General features: G+C 48.3%; 7 protein-coding genes across 7 annotated transcripts; 3 read left to right on the forward strand and 4 right to left on the reverse strand.

Annotated features, from left to right (window-relative positions):
• Positions 1-1,807: 1,807 nt before the first annotated feature.
• FOBCDRAFT_227013 (general substrate transporter) lies at positions 1,808-3,897 on the forward strand. The gene is made up of 3 exons (XM_031185608.3): positions 1,808-2,435; positions 2,494-2,945; positions 2,996-3,897. Exons 1-3 carry the CDS (start codon positions 1,950-1,952, stop codon positions 3,729-3,731), a joined length of 1,674 nt encoding a protein of 557 aa, XP_031036743.2. The 5' UTR covers positions 1,808-1,949; the 3' UTR covers positions 3,732-3,897.
• A 1,102-nt stretch (positions 3,898-4,999) lies between these two features.
• On the reverse strand, positions 5,000-6,588 carry FOBCDRAFT_164152 (pyridoxal phosphate-dependent transferase). Its single transcript, XM_031185607.3, has 2 exons — positions 6,173-6,588; positions 5,000-6,125 (listed from the first exon to the last, which is right to left on the reverse strand). The coding sequence occupies exons 1-2, from the start codon at positions 6,365-6,367 to the stop codon at positions 5,100-5,102; spliced, it is 1,221 nt and encodes a 406-aa protein (XP_031036742.2). The 5' UTR covers positions 6,368-6,588; the 3' UTR covers positions 5,000-5,099.
• Positions 6,589-6,870: 282 nt separating this feature from the next.
• Positions 6,871-9,038, reverse strand: FOBCDRAFT_203598 (uncharacterized protein; the record flags this gene model as incomplete). Its single annotated transcript, XM_059609069.1, has 6 exons — positions 6,871-7,237; positions 7,290-7,417; positions 7,482-7,541; positions 7,589-8,077; positions 8,367-8,583; positions 8,650-9,038. 6 exons carry the CDS (start codon positions 9,036-9,038, stop codon positions 6,871-6,873), a joined length of 1,650 nt encoding a protein of 549 aa, XP_059465225.1.
• A 1,254-nt stretch (positions 9,039-10,292) lies between these two features.
• On the reverse strand, positions 10,293-11,789 carry FOBCDRAFT_262401 (uncharacterized protein; the record flags this gene model as incomplete). The annotated part of the gene is made up of 1 exon (XM_031185605.3): positions 10,293-11,789. Exon 1 carries the CDS (start codon positions 11,775-11,777, stop codon positions 10,293-10,295), a length of 1,485 nt encoding a protein of 494 aa, XP_031036740.2. The 5' UTR covers positions 11,778-11,789.
• A 907-nt stretch (positions 11,790-12,696) lies between these two features.
• Positions 12,697-13,692, forward strand: FOBCDRAFT_203600 (uncharacterized protein; the record flags this gene model as incomplete). Its single annotated transcript, XM_031185604.2, has 2 exons — positions 12,697-12,884; positions 12,936-13,692. The coding sequence occupies 2 exons, from the start codon at positions 12,697-12,699 to the stop codon at positions 13,690-13,692; spliced, it is 945 nt and encodes a 314-aa protein (XP_031036739.2).
• Positions 13,693-14,264: 572 nt separating this feature from the next.
• FOBCDRAFT_203601 (uncharacterized protein) lies at positions 14,265-14,573 on the reverse strand (the record flags this gene model as incomplete). Its single annotated transcript, XM_054705195.1, has 1 exon — positions 14,265-14,573. One exon carries the CDS (start codon positions 14,571-14,573, stop codon positions 14,265-14,267), a length of 309 nt encoding a protein of 102 aa, XP_054561170.1.
• Positions 14,574-15,856: 1,283 nt separating this feature from the next.
• FOBCDRAFT_241324 (uncharacterized protein) lies at positions 15,857-18,314 on the forward strand (the record flags this gene model as incomplete). The annotated part of the gene is made up of 3 exons (XM_054705196.2): positions 15,857-16,001; positions 16,096-16,490; positions 16,545-18,314. The coding sequence occupies 3 exons, from the start codon at positions 15,857-15,859 to the stop codon at positions 18,312-18,314; spliced, it is 2,310 nt and encodes a 769-aa protein (XP_054561171.2).
• Between the last annotated feature and the right edge of the window lie 255 nt (positions 18,315-18,569).

The raw sequence follows: 18,569 nt of genomic DNA on the forward strand, positions 1-18,569 counted from the left end.
TAGCCATGAAGTTCTGAAGGAATCGTTCTCGGTGAAACGGCGATTCTCCCCGCAGCGTCGCTTGGCTGAAAATCCGGAGATTCTGGGGTCAGATGCATGCCACTATAAGGCATCTCGGTCGCCGACTCGGAGGCACTCTTTGACACTTTTCTCTGGGGGAGGAGTTGCAGTATCTTTTCCCCAGACCAACTGTGTGAAAGTGAGGTCTCATGAGTGGGAAGGTGGAAGCTATTACCCCAAAGTATTGGGTTGGCTTGCGGTGGTGAGCTCGGTCAATTACAACCCATCCATGCAGTCGGAGCGCAGGGGCGTAGCGTCTCGAGTACCACCGAGAGTCGCCCGTGGGACCCCTTTTTGTATGTGTTTTTTTCTTCTTCGTCTGCTGGGTACTGCGTTTTACTGGGTAGAGTGAGCTGTAGAGTGTGGTGAATTTCCCCGCGTCGGGCTTTGGGCTGCTGGAGACTGCCGATTACTGGCTGAAGCTTGAAAGAGTGTGGTGTATGCTTACGGAAAGGTTAGCATGGCATTTTGCAGATATGGTTACAGTGATCAGCATCAAGATAGGCTTCACTTCGCAATTCAAATCTACCTTGAGCTAATCTCTAAATTTTTCGTAATGGTCAATGCCACGATGATATTGTTCATGGGTTATACCGCCAGCTTGGTTCCCTCTTCCCATTAAAGTCCGTTCCCGTCTGACTCGATACTCTAGAACCTTTAGATCTTTAGAAGGTCCAAGGTCCCGTGATGGAAGAACAAGCGCAAGGAAATAAACGGCCGGGCGATACTCGGCGCTTCTCATGTTGGCCCTGTACAGTAGACCCAGGCCCGTTAACGTTATGGGTCTCAACCGCCGTCGGCTCCCCCCTCCACTAGAAATACGGGCAAGTTAATTGTCGGGTCCTTTTTTGTTCGGCCTTACTTCGTAGCACGCCCTCAGCGAAGCCCCACGAGATTCCCCAGACCAGCCCAGATCAAGATATTGGAGCGCGTCAAGTTTTTTCATTTTCGTGATGATTTTTTAATTAAGAAAAATGAGATCGAAATGAACGTGTTCTTGTGAGACAGTGACATGTTCACCACATGATTAATTGTGGTACAGAAATCTTGGGCTGGTGAGGCGGCGATGAGGGTATGTGATTGATTAACACTGATTTGTTTATTGTTGATGCTATTCAGTGTCATTCTTGATTATATGGAATGCATATTCACTTAGACGCCCGAGAATCTTCAAAGTTTCTCCGTATTTTTGCCATGTTTTTCCTACCCGCACCCCACTACCCGAACCTCATGGCATTCTTGCGGCCGCCTCCGCACTTTTCTAAGCTCAGGGGGCGTGCATACAGCGATGCCCCCCCCTGTTCCCCCATTTACCGTGCCCCATGGGCCCCCGGGACCATTTTTAGTCTGCCCCTAACAACAGGCTATGCTTCGCAAAGCTCCGAGGTCATGGGCACTTTCTCTCTGCGCGTCTGTTTTTGGCGCGACAGCACTGGTAGGATCAGAAGAATCTGGATGCTCGTGAACGGCCGATGGTTGCCAAGTTTACCTTAGTTACCCGAGTAGGCAACTTGTAACCTTGCCTGGGCTTGTACCACTTGTGAGTCCTTGACCTTGTTTGGATTAGCTGCGATGGGCAGCTTACACCAGTGTCAAGCTGCATTGGCATGGCATGGTAGTAGATCACACTCTCAGCTGTTTGGTAACAGAAAGACACACGAACTACCTATCCATCCAGGCAATTCTTCAGTTTCCGTCTGAGATTAAATAGACCCTGCTCCCCCCTCCTTCGTACAAACTTCCTCCTCCTCATCACAGCTCAACACTTCAACAACAGACCTTGTTTCACATCCTCTCTCCTCCTGTGATTGACTTCACACAAATAAATACTCCCCCCTTCTCCCCCCTCAATCTTCTTCTTCTGCCTGGTATACAAAAACCCAACCACCATGGGCGTTGAAGATCACAACGAGGAGCGTCGCGGCTCCGTCGCCCTCCAGACTGCCGACAATGTCGAGCAGATCGAGGCCCCCGTCACCTGGAAGGCCTACCTGATGTGCGCTTTCGCGTCCTTCGGTGGTATCTTCTTCGGCTACGATTCCGGTTACATCAACGGTGTCAACGGCTCAAAGTACTTCATCCACCAGGTCGAGGGCGCTGGTGCCGACAAGCTCAGCGAGAGCCACCAGTCTCTGATCGTCTCTATCCTCTCCTGCGGTACCTTCTTTGGTGCCCTCATCGCTGGTGATCTTGCTGACCGCATTGGTCGCAAGTGGACTGTCATTGCTGGTTGCTTTATCTACGCCATTGGTGTTGTTATTCAGATGATTACTGGTCATGGTGATGCTCTTGCTTGCATCGTTGTCGGTCGTCTTATTGCCGGTATCGGTGTCGGTTTCGAGTCTGCCATTGTCATCCTGTACATGTCTGAGATTGTAAGTCCTAACTCCTCTTCACACTGCCCTCGCAACACCATGCTAACAGCTCCATCAGTGCCCCAAGAAGGTTCGCGGTGCCCTCGTTGCCGGTTACCAATTCTGCATCACTATCGGTCTCCTCCTCGCTGCCTGCGTCGTCTACGGAACCGAGAACTTCGACAACATGAAGTCCTACCAGATCCCCATCGGTCTCCAGTTCCCTTGGGCCGTCATCCTCGGCGGTGGTCTCTTCTTCCTCCCCGACTCTCCTCGATACTTCGTCAAGCGTGGCCGCATCGAAGACGCCATTGACGCCCTCGCCAGGGTCCGAGGCCAGCCCAAGGACTCTAAGTACGTCCAGTCTGAGATCGCCGAGATCGTCGCCAACGAGGAGTACGAGCGCCAGATCATTCCCTCTACTTCTTGGTTCGGCAGCTGGGCCAACTGCTTCAAGGGCAGCCTCTGGGATGGCAAGTCTAACCTTCGCCGAACTATCCTCGGTACTTCTATGCAGATGATGCAGCAATGGTAAGCTTCTTCCTCAACGCCAGAACAAGATCACCACTAACAATAACCAGGACCGGTGTCAACTTCATCTTCTACTACTCTACTCCCTTCCTCCAGTCCACTGGTGCTATCGACAACGTCTTCCTCATCTCCCTCGTCTTCACCCTCGTCAACGTCTGCTCTACTCCCCTCTCCTTCTGGACTGTTGAGCGATTCGGTCGCCGAAGCATCCTCCTCATCGGTGCCTTCGGTATGCTTATCTGCCAGTTCCTCGTCGCCATCATCGGTGTCACCGTCGGCTTCAACCACACTCACTCCTCTCCCACCGCTGACGAGCCCGACCGCATGATCGCCAACAACATCAGCGCCGTCAACGCCCAGATCGCCTTCATCGCCATCTTCATCTTCTGGTTCGCCTCCACCTGGGGCCCTGGTGCCTGGATCGTCATCGGCGAGATCTTCCCCATCCCCATCCGATCTCGTGGTGTCGGTCTGTCCACCGCCTCCAACTGGCTCTGGAACACCATCATCGCCGTCATCACCCCCTACATGGTCGGCGAGAACCGTGGCAACCTCAAGTCCTCCGTCTTCTTCATCTGGGGCGGTCTCTGCACCTGCGCCTTCGTCTACACCTACTTCCTCGTCCCCGAGACCAAGGGTCTGTCTCTCGAGCAGGTTGATAAGATGATGGAGGAGACCACTCCCCGAACCTCTGCCAAGTGGCGACCTCACACCACCTTCGCCCAGACCATGGGTGCTGGTGATGTCAAGGTTGTCCCCAAGACTGAGCACGACGACCACGTCTAAGATTATGAATCTTGTTAACAATTGCTGCTATTGATGAGGAGGTTATCTCTTTTTTTAATTATACCTGAAAGTTGGGGGGTCACGGTGGTGACCTGGGGAGGAGAAAGTACATGAGCATAATGTGTAGATATCAGAAACAGACTGAATATCGATTCAACTTTATCAATTATCTTTGCCTCTGTGATGTTCATTGCTTTGCATTTCAAAACTTCCGTATTTTCTTATTAATCAATGTTGCAATTGATCCTCGACTCTCGTTCCACTGTTCTCGACTTACATTTAGGTCATGGTTCAATACAAGATGGCGCCCCGATATCGCAATAGCAACAACAGCAACCAAGGATGCTGGCTCGTTCCTCCAACAACACTCAATCGGCCCAACAGACGCCATCAATAAGAACTTGCATAAGCCTTCCGATATTGAAATTATAATACCGCGATAACACAGATGCTACTCCTCAACAGCTCATCACTCCAGGGAGTCAAACCGCAGTAATAACACCCCCATTAGCAAAGATTTATTGGATTGCAGATCAAGAAATTAATTTCAACAGTATATACAGTGTAGAATTTACTATTTTGACGTTTAAATAAACTCAGCTGGGTGTGTGGGATCCATCTTGTGGCGCGTCCGGATGACCCGGGTAGATCCAGCCAAACGGATGCTTCGGGGGCAAGATTGGATCAAGATATGCCCAAGGAACGAAAGTCTATTAAACACGAGATGCGACGGGTTTTAATCGGTCTTGATCAGTTGATCTGTGCTTGCTGGTGCTGGAGGATTACGAGGTTGAATAGTGTTTTGGGGTGAGAGGTTTGCTTCAGGGTCGGTAATGATGGAGTCATGTCATGGAGACCCATGCGGGAACTGGAAAGAAGACCTACAGCAGATTCTTTGGGATGGGCATACGTTGGAAAAAGGTGTATCAAGATCGTGTCACAGATCGGGACTGCGTAGCTAGCTGATGGCCCGTGGATAATTACTGCTGGCCTCGTGGAGAAGAGCAACACAAACATCTGTAACTACTGGCTTGTATCCGAAGGATTAGGAACATGAAGATGCTGATAGTTCGGGATCTTATAGAGGAAAAAGAAGGGAAGCAAGAATGCTCAGGCCTCGACCCAAAGCGACGAAAAGACTTAGGTAAGTTTAGTATGTCTTTAGGAGGCTCTTTATCTACTGTATTTGGCACACTGGTCTAAAGTCTGAATATCTCTTACCGAGGGAAAAGAAGAATATTCATTGCTCTGGAAATGGTGGACTATATCTCGTATCTTAACTGAAATCAACAAGTTTACATGTAGAATCACGGCTTCACAACTATTTACAATAAACTTCAAGTATTTGGCAACAACACATATCATATCTCATGGAAACTTTGCCAACAAAGCCTCAAAAGCCTGCATCAAATCCCCTTTTAGATCCTCCAAGTCTTCCACTCCAGTACTAATTCTCAACATCCTCTGATCCTCCCCACGGCTCGACATAGCACGCCACTCGCACAAACTCTCAACACCACCTAAGCTCGTAGCATGCTGAAAAATAAACAGCTTGCTCGGTAAACACTTCGCATGCTCTGGCCTCTTCAGCCATAGACTGAAAACGGGGCTGTGACCACCTGGCATTTGTCCCTTCAGCCACTCGGCGTCTTGTTGGATGGATGAGTGTGCGATCTTGTGGACTATACGGCCGATAACAGAGGATGAGTCTGAAAGACCGGCGTTGAGCCATGATACCAAAGCTTCGGCAGTTTGGGACTGACGCATCACTCGTAGGTGAAGAGTTCGCAGTGATCGGATACCCAACCAACCTTCCAAACTCCCCATCACATTTCCCAATACCATTCTTTCATCTCTCAACGTCTTCTCCAAGCCAGATTTAACCCGCTCCGGAGAAACAATGACAAAACCACAGAGCATATCAGAGTGTCCACCGATATACTTCGTCCCACTATGCATAACCAAATCCGCACCGAACTGAATCGGATCTTGCAGCGGCGGCGGCGCAAGCGTAGCATCAACAGTAAGCAACGCCCCAGTCTCTTTAGCCTTCTTACTAAAGAGCGCAAGATTCCGAGCTTCACCTGTTGGGTTAAGCGGTGTTTCGATATGGATCATATCCCCTGGCCCCGCTTGGTCAAGATCATCGAGCGAAAGCTTCTTTAGACCGTTGAGTTTGGTCATGATTTCTATTACAGCATGAACGCCGTGATAACCATCAGAAATAAAAATTTTCTTGGGGTTAATAGCAATTAACATTGCGTGAAAAGCTGCGACGCCAGAGGAGTAAGATACAACCGGGTTCTTAAAGAGGGTCTTGAGGACGATTTCTAGTCTGTTGTAGTTGGGGGCTGTGTAGCGAGAGTAAACGTGTGAATCGAATGGAGCATTTGGCTATGAATGTTAGCAGTGTTTGAGATTGATGTGGGCTGTGGAAGTACATCGTCGTTTTCCATCTCAACGAGATCATCAGGGTTGCGGGCATAGCGATAGTTCACAGCGGAGTGAAGAGCCGGGGCGATGGCCCGGTGAGGACTGACAAAGTCATCTGCGTGGACGGCTTGAGTTGAGAAATGGAATTTGGGTAAGGCTTCGGAGTGAGCTTCTGCTGTGAGGATGAAGTTGTTGGACACCATATTGATGTTCCGTTAGTGCTACTAGGAATCTTCGTTACGTGCGGAGATATCTGCTTCTCTTATAATGTTTCTTACGACCGGATCTCGGTCGGATCGTCGGCCGGTATATAGTTATCTACTATGTTATCTTGTCAAGATGGCTGCGAGCTAATGCCATGACATTGAAAAGGGCGTACAAGTATCTCGGTCCGACACCGGAGTTCGGTATCGTGATGTTTTTCCCACCGTAACACTCGCAACTTGATAAGACAAAAAGATAGTAAACTCTGCCCAGTGGATCAGGAGACCTTGTTACATAACCATTCAATTACTCAGTGAATCAATTTCGACCCAGGGATACCAGAAGTCTAGTGGATACCTCAAGCTAACTTAGATTTTAGACTTAAGGACATCCGATTCTTTCTTTGCTTTGCCATAGAACTCCTTGAAAACCAAATCATCCAAAATAGCCTCAGCGCGATGATAGAAAGGCCGACGGAAAGGAAAGAAAGGTACAGAACAACTCATATCGTCGATCTAAAGATACGAGAGTGAAAATAAGCTTGTAGATCGTACTGGATCGAATACACAATGAAAGGAAAGTCATGCGCAAGTATGAGCATTTCCTGCCTGATTCCGTCGTTTGTCTCAGTCTTGGGTTTGGAGTCGAGATATCGTTTTGCGCCAAGAGGGTTCTCTCTCACGAGTTCCAGTTCCTGCTTTGTGAACGTGATATCAACAGTCGAGAAGTGTTTCGACTCTGTGACCATGTCCCAAAGAATAGGTTTGGAAAAGTCATTGCAGCATATATCGAGGCTACCAATGATGCCTTTTCCGGTGCCAGCGAGCTCTTTCTCGGCCAGGAAGAACCTTTGCCATGCTGTTTCGTATCTATACTCTCTGTTAGCACAGTATCCTGGTGAAGCCACTTTGACTAGCCAACCTAGTCATGAGAGAGTTAGTCTCCGATGTTCCGAATACTAGATTCTCGAAGTTCTGGCTGGTGGTAAAACCTTCTGGATCCTCGTCACCGGCTATGCCTCCCCAGGAAAAGGCTGAGAGGTGAAGCCACTGCAGCGAAAGGTCAACATCAACGTTGCATCACTCAAGACCTGGATCGGAGTGAAGGACTCACCTCTGCAGGGAAAACGCCGGACCTTAGGCGCTTGCTGCCCCAGCCCATGGCATTACCAATCTAGACCTATGTTAGCGTCTGGAGAAGGAACAGCTGTGTCAACTCACCTCTGTGGCTGAAACTCCTCCCATGATTTCCTTCTGACCAGCCTCATCGGGACGCTTGCCAGCAGCTCGCTGAATCTTATCGACATCCAGATCATTTGATAAGTATGCAGTTCCACGTCCTAGCTCATACACCTTGGTCAAAGCATCGAGGCCTCTCTCCCTCTTCTCCATTTTCAATTCTTCCAGTTCTTTGGCCTTTGCAGTGAGCTTCTTGCGAGGCACGTAGATTGGATGGCTCTTTTTGAAGCTTTCCAAGTCCTCTTTTTCTGCGCTGTCACTTCTCCCGAGCTTCTTGTTGATAGAGGCCTGAACAGCGATGTCGCTGCGGCCAACTTTGACTAAGATCTTGTCCGAGAGAACGAAAAGTGCCTCAGTTATGCGTGGAAATGGGCGGATAGATGGCCCATTATTCTGCAACGAGCTCATGTAATTGTTCCAATCACTTTGATAGATGTAAGTCTCATAGAGATTAAAAGGATCATGAGAAGTCTGCAATCGACACATAATGTTAGTCGCTGCTTGCAAGAGTTGTATTCAGACTCGCCTTGATGTAGTCTTGAGCCTTGTCAACCGAATATATTTCAAGTTTCCACAGATAACGAGCTTTGAGTTTCGAAGTTGAGGCATCTGGGTCAGAGGCTTCGTGAATAGTGTCGATGAGGCCCTGGTAGAATTCATTGGGGGATTTAGAAAACCTCTCAATTATGATATTATTAGCAGGGCTCTTGATTGGCCTGATAAGTATCGGTTTCTGAAGTGAAATGTTGAGATGGCGCACGGGTTTCCCTCCATGTTTCGCTGCAGTGTCGAGGATGCCCATTTGAGGAAGGATATCCTGCCAGCCCTCCCACTTGTTTGACAGCTGAACACTGACGAGGGAACCATTCTCTTCTCTCGCGAGGATTTTCGGTGGCTCCCCTGAGAACATGGGTTTCCAATCGTTTGCACGGCTTAAGAACTTAGTTTCCAATTCCTGCCACAGGGCCTCTTTGGGCCTAATAGTCACAAGAAGTCAGTTCCGCGCCCCCAAAAATGCTGAAGAATACAGATCGTGAACTTACACTTCCATTGGCTTCTGCGTAAATACGGGGTTCTCTTCGTGCCCCATGGCGATGAGAGCAAACAGTGGGACATAAAAGGAATTCGGAATGGAGCCTTTGAAAAGACTGCGATGGTCCTCATTTTTGCTCTCAATTCTGAGGTAGACGGGCAGTGACTTTGCGTTTGGAGTGAGGGGAGAAGGGGCAAAGAAGTTGTAAGACTTTTCGACCCCTGAAGGATTGTATTGCCACACAATGGTTTTGAAGTTTGGCGTGTAGAATTTGCGCCATAAATCTTTGTAAGAACGGGTTTTGCGACCAACAAAGTCTTTAGGCTCGTGTTCATCGGCCACGTAATCGTGGTCCAGATGATTGAAGGAATAAGATTCTAGATCCATCTCCTTCTCCATATTGGCAGTAGTCAAGTTGTTTCCAGAAAGAATCGAGTGCGGTTTCCATGTGGAATGAGGATATAGTGAGAGCCAGACTTGGTCGCTGTGCGGATATTATATTTACTGGTGAGCTACTTCATGCCTGTCGATGCTAAAAATGCTAGAGGCCACTGAATAGTCTATTCACTACCCTTGTGAGTTAATTCCAGCATTCGAAGGGAACCGAAGCTCAAGTGGTAAGTAAGCCATGACTTGTGTAAGCTACTGCAGCATTGTATCGACGGTTGCGGTCGTCTTCTGACGTCAACGAAGCAATACTCGGCTCACACAGCGTAAGAAATCAAAATATCAGGAATGTGATATCGACCAGCTGAAAAGAGCTACGAAGGAAAGAAGATGAGGAGTCGCCGTCCGGGGGACACCGGGACACCAATGGTTGGAGAGAGTCAAGGTCATCTTCCAGGCCTACCTAGAGTCATATTTTCACGTCTTGGGCCATAAGGTTCGACCAGAACTCATCAATAAAGCAAGAGTAGATGAGAAAGTATAATAAAGGGCCCTAGAGAGATGTCAAGCTTACAAGGAGTCTGAGCTATGCGGGACGGACCGATTAAGGGTAGGTTGCTCGAGAAGGCATGCCAGTGACTGCGGAACTAGGCGTTGTACTTGGTATCAACGTCGGCATCGCTACGTAAGCCCGTACCTAGCAATACGAATAACTTGCCGAGAAGGGAATATAGAGGCATGCTGAGCCCCTGACGTATGTGACACTGTAGTTTGTGAAGTTAACGATTCCAAAGTTCTGTGGGCTAGATTGTGATACTATGCGCCAGTTTACAACAACAACTCAGAATCGAGTTTGTGGAGAGAGCACAGTCTATGTGGCTGATAAAGCGTCGTGATCATTCGTTGGGCCCTGCATTTTAGTTGAGGTTGATGAAGACGTGGCTTGCCGAGGCCGGATTCGGCATTCACCTGGAGTGATTCAAGCCATGGTTGCCGTTTTGCCGTCTTTATATCAAAACTTCCGAATGAAATTATAAATTCCAACGTTCTTGCGGGGTGCCAGACTTTTCGACCTGATCTCTTCTATGAAAGTCAAACGTGTTGACCAGACTTGGCGAGAAACATCACATACCGTGTGGCTTTTGAGTTTCATGCCCAAAAGTGACGGAATGCATTAGGGATTATGTTCCATAGCTACAAGAAAAGAAGTCAATTATTTGGATCAACTTGAAAAAAAAAACTAGCAAACAAATCTTAACTAACAGCCTAGAGTTTTGCCTTGGGGTCCTCCTCAGCAGGACCCCCATTCTCGCTATCGTCATACTTGATAGACATGAACTCACCTGGATAATACTTAGCAGCCCACATTTGCGCCAGCATCTTCTGATCAATATCCTTCAGATAGTAGTTAATGGGAATACCAGCCGTTCCCTGTGCAGCCTTCTTCAGATAATCATCCAGAGCTGTCATCATGGAGTTAACATCAAGAATCTTGTTCTTTTCTCCGTCGATAGTTGCCAGAGCACTCAAGGAGGACTCAATCTTCTTGCCCTGCATCTCGGATGCTTGGCCAGTGGTTCGTGAAGCCTCGGCCATCGACTGGACGGAAGCTTGATCCGACGATACTGCGTTCTGCATAGCGGCGACAGCCGCCATATTGGACTTGGGGTCAAAATCGTTGAATTTGCTGACGGCAGTTGCGACTTCGTTTGCTACCATTGAGGGGATAACACCCATGGTCAGGACTGTGACATGAGATTGGATGTTCTGCTGACTGAGGAGATTCTTCACGTTGCTGGCGAAGTTGGAGTCGACGCCGACTTTGCCTTCTGCCTTGGCGAACCAAGCGCCGACATTCATTGTCGACTGCATCTGCGAGGCAGCAGCCTCCATGGAATCTGAAGCAGACGAGGACGTCGTGTTAAGCACATGGACCATGCCAACGAAGCTTGATCCATAAGTGACGCCTGAAATGATAGAGAACTTTTCCTTGTCTTCCTGACTCTCGTTCATCGCGCATTTCATCATGCTTGGCCCACTGGTGGGATCCAGCTTGCTTCCAGGAAAGAGATGGTTCCAGACTTTGATTGCTTTATCGACATGTAGCACGAAAGGCGCTACGATCGAAGCGTTCTTGTGGGTACAACTGACAGACAGGACGAGAGTGCCTTCGATACTGTGTGAGCTGACCTGACGACTGACCTGCCGAGAAGCCGCGTTTCCAATCTTCATCGACTGCTTCGCCCCAAAAACACTACTAACAGCCCCAGAAACATACGACGCAATCTGAGCGCTATACGTAGCAGAATTCTGCGAATTCGAATCAAAAGAAAAGTACTGAACATCCATGTTCATCATATCATTCGCCAGCGCGATATCTCTAATCTCACTGCGCATATAATCGACCGGACTCTCAATCTGCTTATGAACAGAGTGGATGTTCTTTCTTATAGCGGTGATCTGAGGCTCAGCTGCCATTTTGGCAGTGGCGTAAGCACCAGCTGAAGCTTCGACTGCAACGTTGAGCTTCTTGAGCTCTTCGTCGAGAGCGTCGGTGCCGACACCGAGGTTTTTGAGCTCAGTCTTTGTCATGGTGAGACTGCGCTTTGAGGAGATGAGGGAGTTGAGAGCGTCTTGGGCGGCGTCGACGGGGGCTTGGAGTTCAGCGATTGCTTCGACGCCTTTGAGGGCGTCTTGGTTTACGACGCTCATGAGAGTGAGACTTGAGTCGTAGGGTATGGATGTAGGCATGGTGACTGGATGTATGAGTTGAAGTGTAGTGAATCGAGTATGTTTGGTGTTTCACGAAGCCTGATAAGTTTGGAAAGATCTGAGGGACAAAGGAATGGGGGACGTATGTTGATCCTGGTAAGAGCTTTGTATGATTCCAAATCTCATGAGTGCAGCATCTTTGCAGGTGCTTTGTCTGGACGATTAGTGGAAAGCTAGATAGCTGCCATGTGCCAAACGTCCCGCGATAGCTTGACGAAGGCCCAAGCTCCCAGCCCACAAAAGCTAGTAGAACTGGGACCACGTAATGGAACCGACTAAAGACCGTCAATGAATGCGGCGGCTGATGGCATTGGTATGCATTTTCAGCCCTTGGCCGCCAGGAATGTCCTCCAGCGTTTAACTGAACTTGTAATGTCTTTGTAAGTTCTGCCAAGAGCTTGGGACTCGAGGCTGGTTGACATTCGTAAGCTTGGGGTCCTCAAACTCAATTCACGTAGCTTGCATACCCTGCCCCAAGCTTGAGAGCTTTAGCTTAGAGCTTTGAAAATCTTCATCCAATTAATGTGGATGATGGTTGTCCAGGAGTGCTGTCACATTCGTCGTTGGTGAAGGGAAGGATAGGGAGAATGCAACAAAAGCTTCATCTTCACAGAAGCAACTTCGCAGAACGACAAACTTCCTCTTCCGGACTTCAAGGAGCCTTAGGGGCGTGTAATGAACTGCTGCTTTTGTTCTAATCCGTGACTTCGCGGCTATACGGTTCTCCAGCTTTCACCAACTCCGGCAAAGCCTCTCCAGCTGGAAGACGGCAAACGTGGAACTAACTCCATACCCAAGAGACTCAGACGGCGCTAGTTGAATCATGGTATATATGATAATGAGCACGCTTGGGCTGTGACAGCTGACAGCCATAAGTAGAAAGTTCCATCACATCGTTATGTCTTACCAGGAAGCAGTTGACGAACTTGAATATTCTCACATTCAAGAGCTAACTATCCCACAATACGAGCAACAGATAACTCCTACTGAAAGTCCAACTGTACAAACTCCCAAAGTTATTCCAATGCCTGTCCAGTCGAAAGTTGCGCTCAACGCGCCAGACCGTTTGCTCTTTAGATTGAACGAGTAAGGCAGCAATCAATGACTAAACCTAAGTACCATCTGACTTTCCTTTAGACTTATGAAACCAACCAAAGATCTTGGTTCTGTCCTTACAACCTTCAACTATGGCCTCTACCTCTTGGCTTACTTCGACTCCAAAGCCTACAATCTCAAGTCCAAAGCCCTTTCGTTCGTCAGACCAGAAACTGCTTTCACCGCCCTTCCTGGAGCCGCTGAAGCAGAGTCCTCTCCTTTTGCCAGATTGGGCTCTGTCGTTGCAAATGCCAGGTTGACCTTGAGACTCTTCGGCCTGCTCCCTATTTACGTACGGGTCAGGAAGCTGATTAGAGAGGGTAAGAGTATGGACCCTGTACTCTACATCATCTCCTTTATTCAATGCTCCCTCTTTGCGACGTTCCAGCTCCTTGAGAATATCGCATTTCTCATGGAGAAGGGTGTCTTGATGAAATGCGGTCTGGGATGGCTCTTCAACGGCACAGGAGGACGTGTTGCAAACATGTATAGGGTCGCTCACCGTGCTTGGTTCTTGGGCATCATCTGTGACTTTGCCCGTCTCATGCGTGAGGCTCAGATATTCTTTACCAAGAACCATCTTGAGAAGGGTGAGATCACGCGAGAAGAAGCTGAGAAGGCAGTGCAGTGGTACTATGATTGGATTCGTCCTCTGGCTTGGCTACCCATCGGTTGGCATCTCTCAGGATGGATGGGAGATAAGGCGCCGGGTTTTAACTTGGGAGTTCAGGGGGCGGCGGGTGTTTTGGCAGATCTTAGAAGGACGACTATGCTCTGGCGTGCAACTCAGGAAGCCTGAAATATCTGCATCATCCAGGATCCAAATGGCGTAAAGATACGCCAGGCGGATAGAGTTCTTAGTACAGAGATTGAAACGCATTTAACAGTGTTGGTCAGCGGCTTCAGGTGATGGGGAGAGGTTGTTAGTAGAGATGATTACAAGTAAATGCTCATAAATTCTCTTTCTTACAGCGATACCGGAGATTTGAGAAACAGCTCGTCTCCGTCAGGCAGGAGTCTACTTAATACTGCTCAGTTATTACAATGTCCTGGTTTTCCCTTCACGTAATAGTTTCTGATTAGTAACAGTATATTCAACTATACCATGTCTCACAAAAGGCTTCCTTCACTAGAGGTCAGGAGGTATCTACTATATGAATGAGGTCGAGGCGTTGAAAAAGCTCTAAGCTCCGGCCGGGAGGTAAAAGTAGTGCCTGATCCAAAGGAAACACGGCCAAGATTGACAATCTCTCTTTGCCACTCCATATTCCCTATTTCCCCAGGTCTTGGTTGCTATCTTATTCAAGTTAACATCACACAAAACCCGCATGCTAAGGAAGACTTGACCAACCTCAACTCGTCGCCGGTAGTTTACTTGGCAAGGGCAGTCTTGATCTCGACGTGCTTAACAGCTCTCATTTCCTGACCCAGGGCAGCGGCACGACCAGGGAAGTCACAGTCCGAGCCTTGACCCTTGCAGCACCTGTCGAACCCACTGAGATGCTCAGATATGGAGCTAGCTTTGCAGTCATTACCGGAGTAAACACCATGGTAATCGTTACAGCACTTGTGAGTTGCGCCGTTGTTGAGGTTGCCCTTAGTTCCGTAGCACTTGCATGCTTCTCCAGTGGCGGAGAGCAAGGCGGTGACGCTAAGAACAACGAACTTGGAGAGTTGCATGTTGGTTGAGGAGAAGAGGAGGAGAGTAAAAGATTTGATCAAAAGGTCCTGAGGCGAGAAGACGATTGTTGGTTGATCTTGAGAGCGCTGAAACGAAGGCTCAAAGGGGGCTTTTATACACTCGTCTGCACCGCTTCTTGTTTGCCGTCTTGGTCATAGTCTTGTCTGCTGGCCTGGGTACAGCAAGTTGGCTTTGTTGGTATCGATAGACCGACACAACATTGTTGGTTCAGTGACTGTATTGTCTGTTGGTTGTGACCATGATCGTGGAGATTTACTGCAAGGGTCTCATGGGTCGTCGGGACTAGTGAACCGAGGAATCCGGATTTATATCCTGTTATGTTTTATGTTCTGCGAAAGTCCGTGAGCTCTTTAATGAGGTCCAACATCCATCAGACTCATGGTTCCTCCCCCTTCAGTAATGCCGCGCCCTGTTCTTTCAAAAACAGTCGCAGAAAGAAACGGTTTGCTTGCAGGAAGACGGCCTCTTGACGTTGCGACGTTCCGTAGTTCTCAAAGGGCAACCACTGGACTGATTGCTGACCGCAAGGTTAACCTTAAGCCTTAAGGCCAGGCTTCGCAAACTAAACCTCCAAAGCCTTGTAAATTTGGTCCAATGGAAGCCCTGATGTCCCATAATGCAAGTTCCAGTCCGGCTATTTCGGCAATGGACAAATGTGATGTGCAAGGATGCAGTTGAGAAGCAAAAAAAAGCTTGACTGGGATCTTGAGGTAATACTCCAATCGGACCAGCGCGGGCTGATGGCTTCAGTGAAAGCCCCTGTACAACAAGCGGATCTGATTGGATATTCCAAGGCGGCCCGTACCGTAGAGGAAGCTTTGATCAGACCATGTCTTAATGCATGGTACAACCGACACAGTTTAATTCTAATCCAGTCCACATTAGAGAGATCCCTAGTCTTCTATTGGCGTTTCTAACTTGCTATGACTTTAAAGTGGAGGCTAATAAGAACCGAGTGAAGCACTCAACCAACACAATTCAGTACTTTTGAGGACTAGAAGTTTCAGACATTTGACAGAACCAACAGCGTCTGTAATACGAGTTTTCTACCACCGTAATTGGATGCTCACGGCAACGAAATGCCGTGAGCGGAATGCACATCCAATATGACACCTCTTTACTGTTCAGTCTGTTCTAAAGCCAAGGTTGGTTCTTTCAGCTATTTTGTGAACTCTACGATACAAATTTCCAATGCCAGTTGGCTCATCTGTGTATGTACGAGCACAATTGGTCAGATTCCATCCAGAATCCCTCGTCAACGATGATCAGCTCACGAGACCTCCACGGTACCCCACAAGCTTCAATTGCGTTGGCTTTGCTGCTCACAGTAGCAACAAGCTACCTCTTCCGCCGAGAGGACGAACTTTTGTCAGAGATTATCTGTTGGGCATGTTTACCGATGATATGTGGAACCAATACCTTTATAGAACAAGCCCGAAGCTGATGGTAACAGAAATTTGTAGCCTGTCTTGACCCCCTTACTTCTTTTGGCAGAGGGAGGCCCGAAACCTAACACTCAGGGGCGCGATACGACGGGCACGTCAAAGCTCGCCCCCCTGTCCAGTAAGCTCTGGATAGCAGCACTCGTTGCAACTCTTTTGACATTGGTTCTGATTGACCGGAATTACTCTGGACTTGTACCTTCTGGTGTTGCGACTGGTGCCTCTTTCATCGCCTACGTTTCGTTTTATTCAAGACTAAAGAGTGGTCGTTTCTTACCTCACCTGACTCCCTTCGAAGAGCATGTTTACTCTCTTGCACCAAGAGTGGCTGGACTCCTTTTAGTTGGTAGTCTTGCCAGAGTATCCGTCTTTGGCCTTCCACGATCTAGTCCCTTATACGCGTTGTTCCTGGGGCTGGTAAAAGCACTTTCCTGGCGATTTGCTTCCCGAGCTGTACGTTATCCATTTCCCCCATTTTATCTCAGGTCTTCTAACTTCCAAGTCAAGGCTCATCACACGTCATGGACTCTTCCGACTATGATGGCCACATTTGGTCTGCTATCAACGCGCGATCCGGTCGATATCACATTTGAGAGTCAAGCCTTGCTAAATGTTGCCTGCGCCTTGCTTTGCCTCGGCCAAATTACTGGTTTCATGCCTAGACAGATACGCTCAACCCGATTCTTGTATGCTTGCATTATGCTTCCGGTGATCCCATATCTAGCCAATGTTGTGGCCATTTATCACGCACGAAACGATGCTCCTACCTTCACCGCGGAGACACCACATCCAGTTGTGGCCTTTTACAATAAAGCACAGCAAGAGTTCGAGAACCAATCCAGCAGGCAATCCACAACCTTCGAAGCCGCGTCGCATAACTATCAGACCAAATACGGTATGGAGCCACCACCAGGCTTTGGGGAATGGTACGACGCTGCGCGCTCCAATGATTCACCGTTGATCGATGAATTCGACTCGTTGTATCAGACAATATCGCCGTTCTGGAGGCTAAGCGGCAGTCAGGTTCTTGATGCTATGCATCAAGCGAAAAGCCTTCCTGTAAGCGATTTGTGGCTTTGCACGTTCTCAAGCACATCGTCGACAACTAAATGCAGCCACTCCTATCGTACCTTTGACAGACATATCTCTCGAATGTTCAACAACATCTTGGTCAATTTCACTAAACTTCCTGATGTGACGTTTCTGGTTAACCACATCGATGAACCTCGTGTTCTCTATCAGTCTTCCTCCGAAGCATCTTCACCCCACGATCGAAGGATAACTGTTGAAGATCGTGGCCGACAACCTATATGGGACTTGTTGACCAAGAACTGTGGCCTTGAAAAGAGAGAAACAGAAGGCCAAGATAGCACCAATGCCTTTGGCCTGCCATTTGTGACCAACATCTCCTCAGCCCAAGACCTCTGTCAACACCCAGAATACAGCGCCTCACATGGTTTCATGATGAGGCCTGTGTCATTTCGCCCAATACATGGCCTAGTTCCTATATTCTCAACCGGCAAACTATCCTCCATGGGCGACATTCTTATTCCGAGCCCAGCGTATACCGAGCTCGAATTTCTGTACGACGAGTCAAGAGATGTTGATTGGGGCCGAAAAAGAGACAGCCTCTACTGGGCAGGCTCAACTACTGGAGGTTTCGCGCTTGATACCCACTGGCAGCTCTTCCATCGACAACGATTTGTCGAACTCACACAGAATTTGAGAACGAACAAAAGTTATCACTACCTGAGAACGAAAAGTGGTGTCGTGCAGAAAGTTAAATCTTCTTTTCTAGATGGCAGACTGTTTGATGTCGTCTTCACCCGCATTTTCCAATGCCAGAGAAAGGCCTGTAGGGACCAAGATGCCTATTTCAACACTAAATCCTGGGTAGATAAAGATGAAGCCCTCAAGTCAAAGCTAGCCTTCGATATCGACGGTAACGGTATCAGTGGCCGTTATTATAAGCTACTTGCTTCCATGTCTGTGCCAATAAAGCAGACGCTATTTCAAGAATGGCACGACGATCGACTTATTCCTTGGCTGCACTATATACCTATTAGTCAAAGCATGGAAGAGCTCCCGGAGCTAGTCTTTTATCTCACCTCGACAGCATCTGGAAAAGAGGTCGCGAGGCAAATAGCAAAGCGAGGTCGACAATGGCATACCAGAGCCTTCCGTGAAGTCGACATGGGTCTCTATGTTTACCGGCTGTTGTTGGAGATGGCAAGGCTTCAAGACCCTCAACGTAAAGCAAACGTTCCTCGGGAATAATGAATATGGGGTGAATCTGATTCGTGAAGTAATTTGGGCAAATTCTGTCAAATCAAGTATATTTCTCCTCTCCGCATAGCGTTCTTGTATCCCGCGACTTACAATGAAGCCACATGAACGAAAAAGAAAGAAGAAAAGAGACATTTGACTACACGCTGAACGATAAATTGCACAAGGCCTTTAACTATGATTGTACGTGGAACTCCAACTCAAGAAGCGCGAAAAACCTCGGGTCTCTGGTACTATGGATAACTA

The sequence above is a fragment of the Fusarium oxysporum genome, chromosome VI (genome assembly GCF_013085055.1).
Source record: "Fusarium oxysporum Fo47 chromosome VI, complete sequence".
NCBI lineage: Eukaryota > Fungi > Ascomycota > Sordariomycetes > Hypocreales > Nectriaceae > Fusarium > Fusarium oxysporum.

What these genes read in the sequence shown, in the direction of transcription:
- FOBCDRAFT_227013 (XM_031185608.3), top strand. Translation starts at nt 1,950, where the DNA reads ATGGGCGTTGAAGATCACAACGAGGAGCGTCGCGGCTCCGTCGCCCTC. An exon ending in TCCTGTACATGTCTGAGATT is followed by an intron (nt 2,436 to 2,493) that starts GTAAGTCCTAAC and finishes CAGCTCCATCAG; the next exon opens with TGCCCCAAGAAGGTTCGCGG. An exon ending in ATGCAGATGATGCAGCAATG is followed by an intron (nt 2,946 to 2,995) that starts GTAAGCTTCTTC and finishes AACAATAACCAG; the next exon opens with GACCGGTGTCAACTTCATCT.
- FOBCDRAFT_164152 (XM_031185607.3), bottom strand. Translation starts at nt 6,367, where the DNA reads ATGGTGTCCAACAACTTCATCCTCACAGCAGAAGCTCACTCCGAAGCC. An exon ending in TTGAGATGGAAAACGACGAT is followed by an intron (nt 6,126 to 6,172) that starts GTACTTCCACAG and finishes TAACATTCATAG; the next exon opens with CCAAATGCTCCATTCGATTC.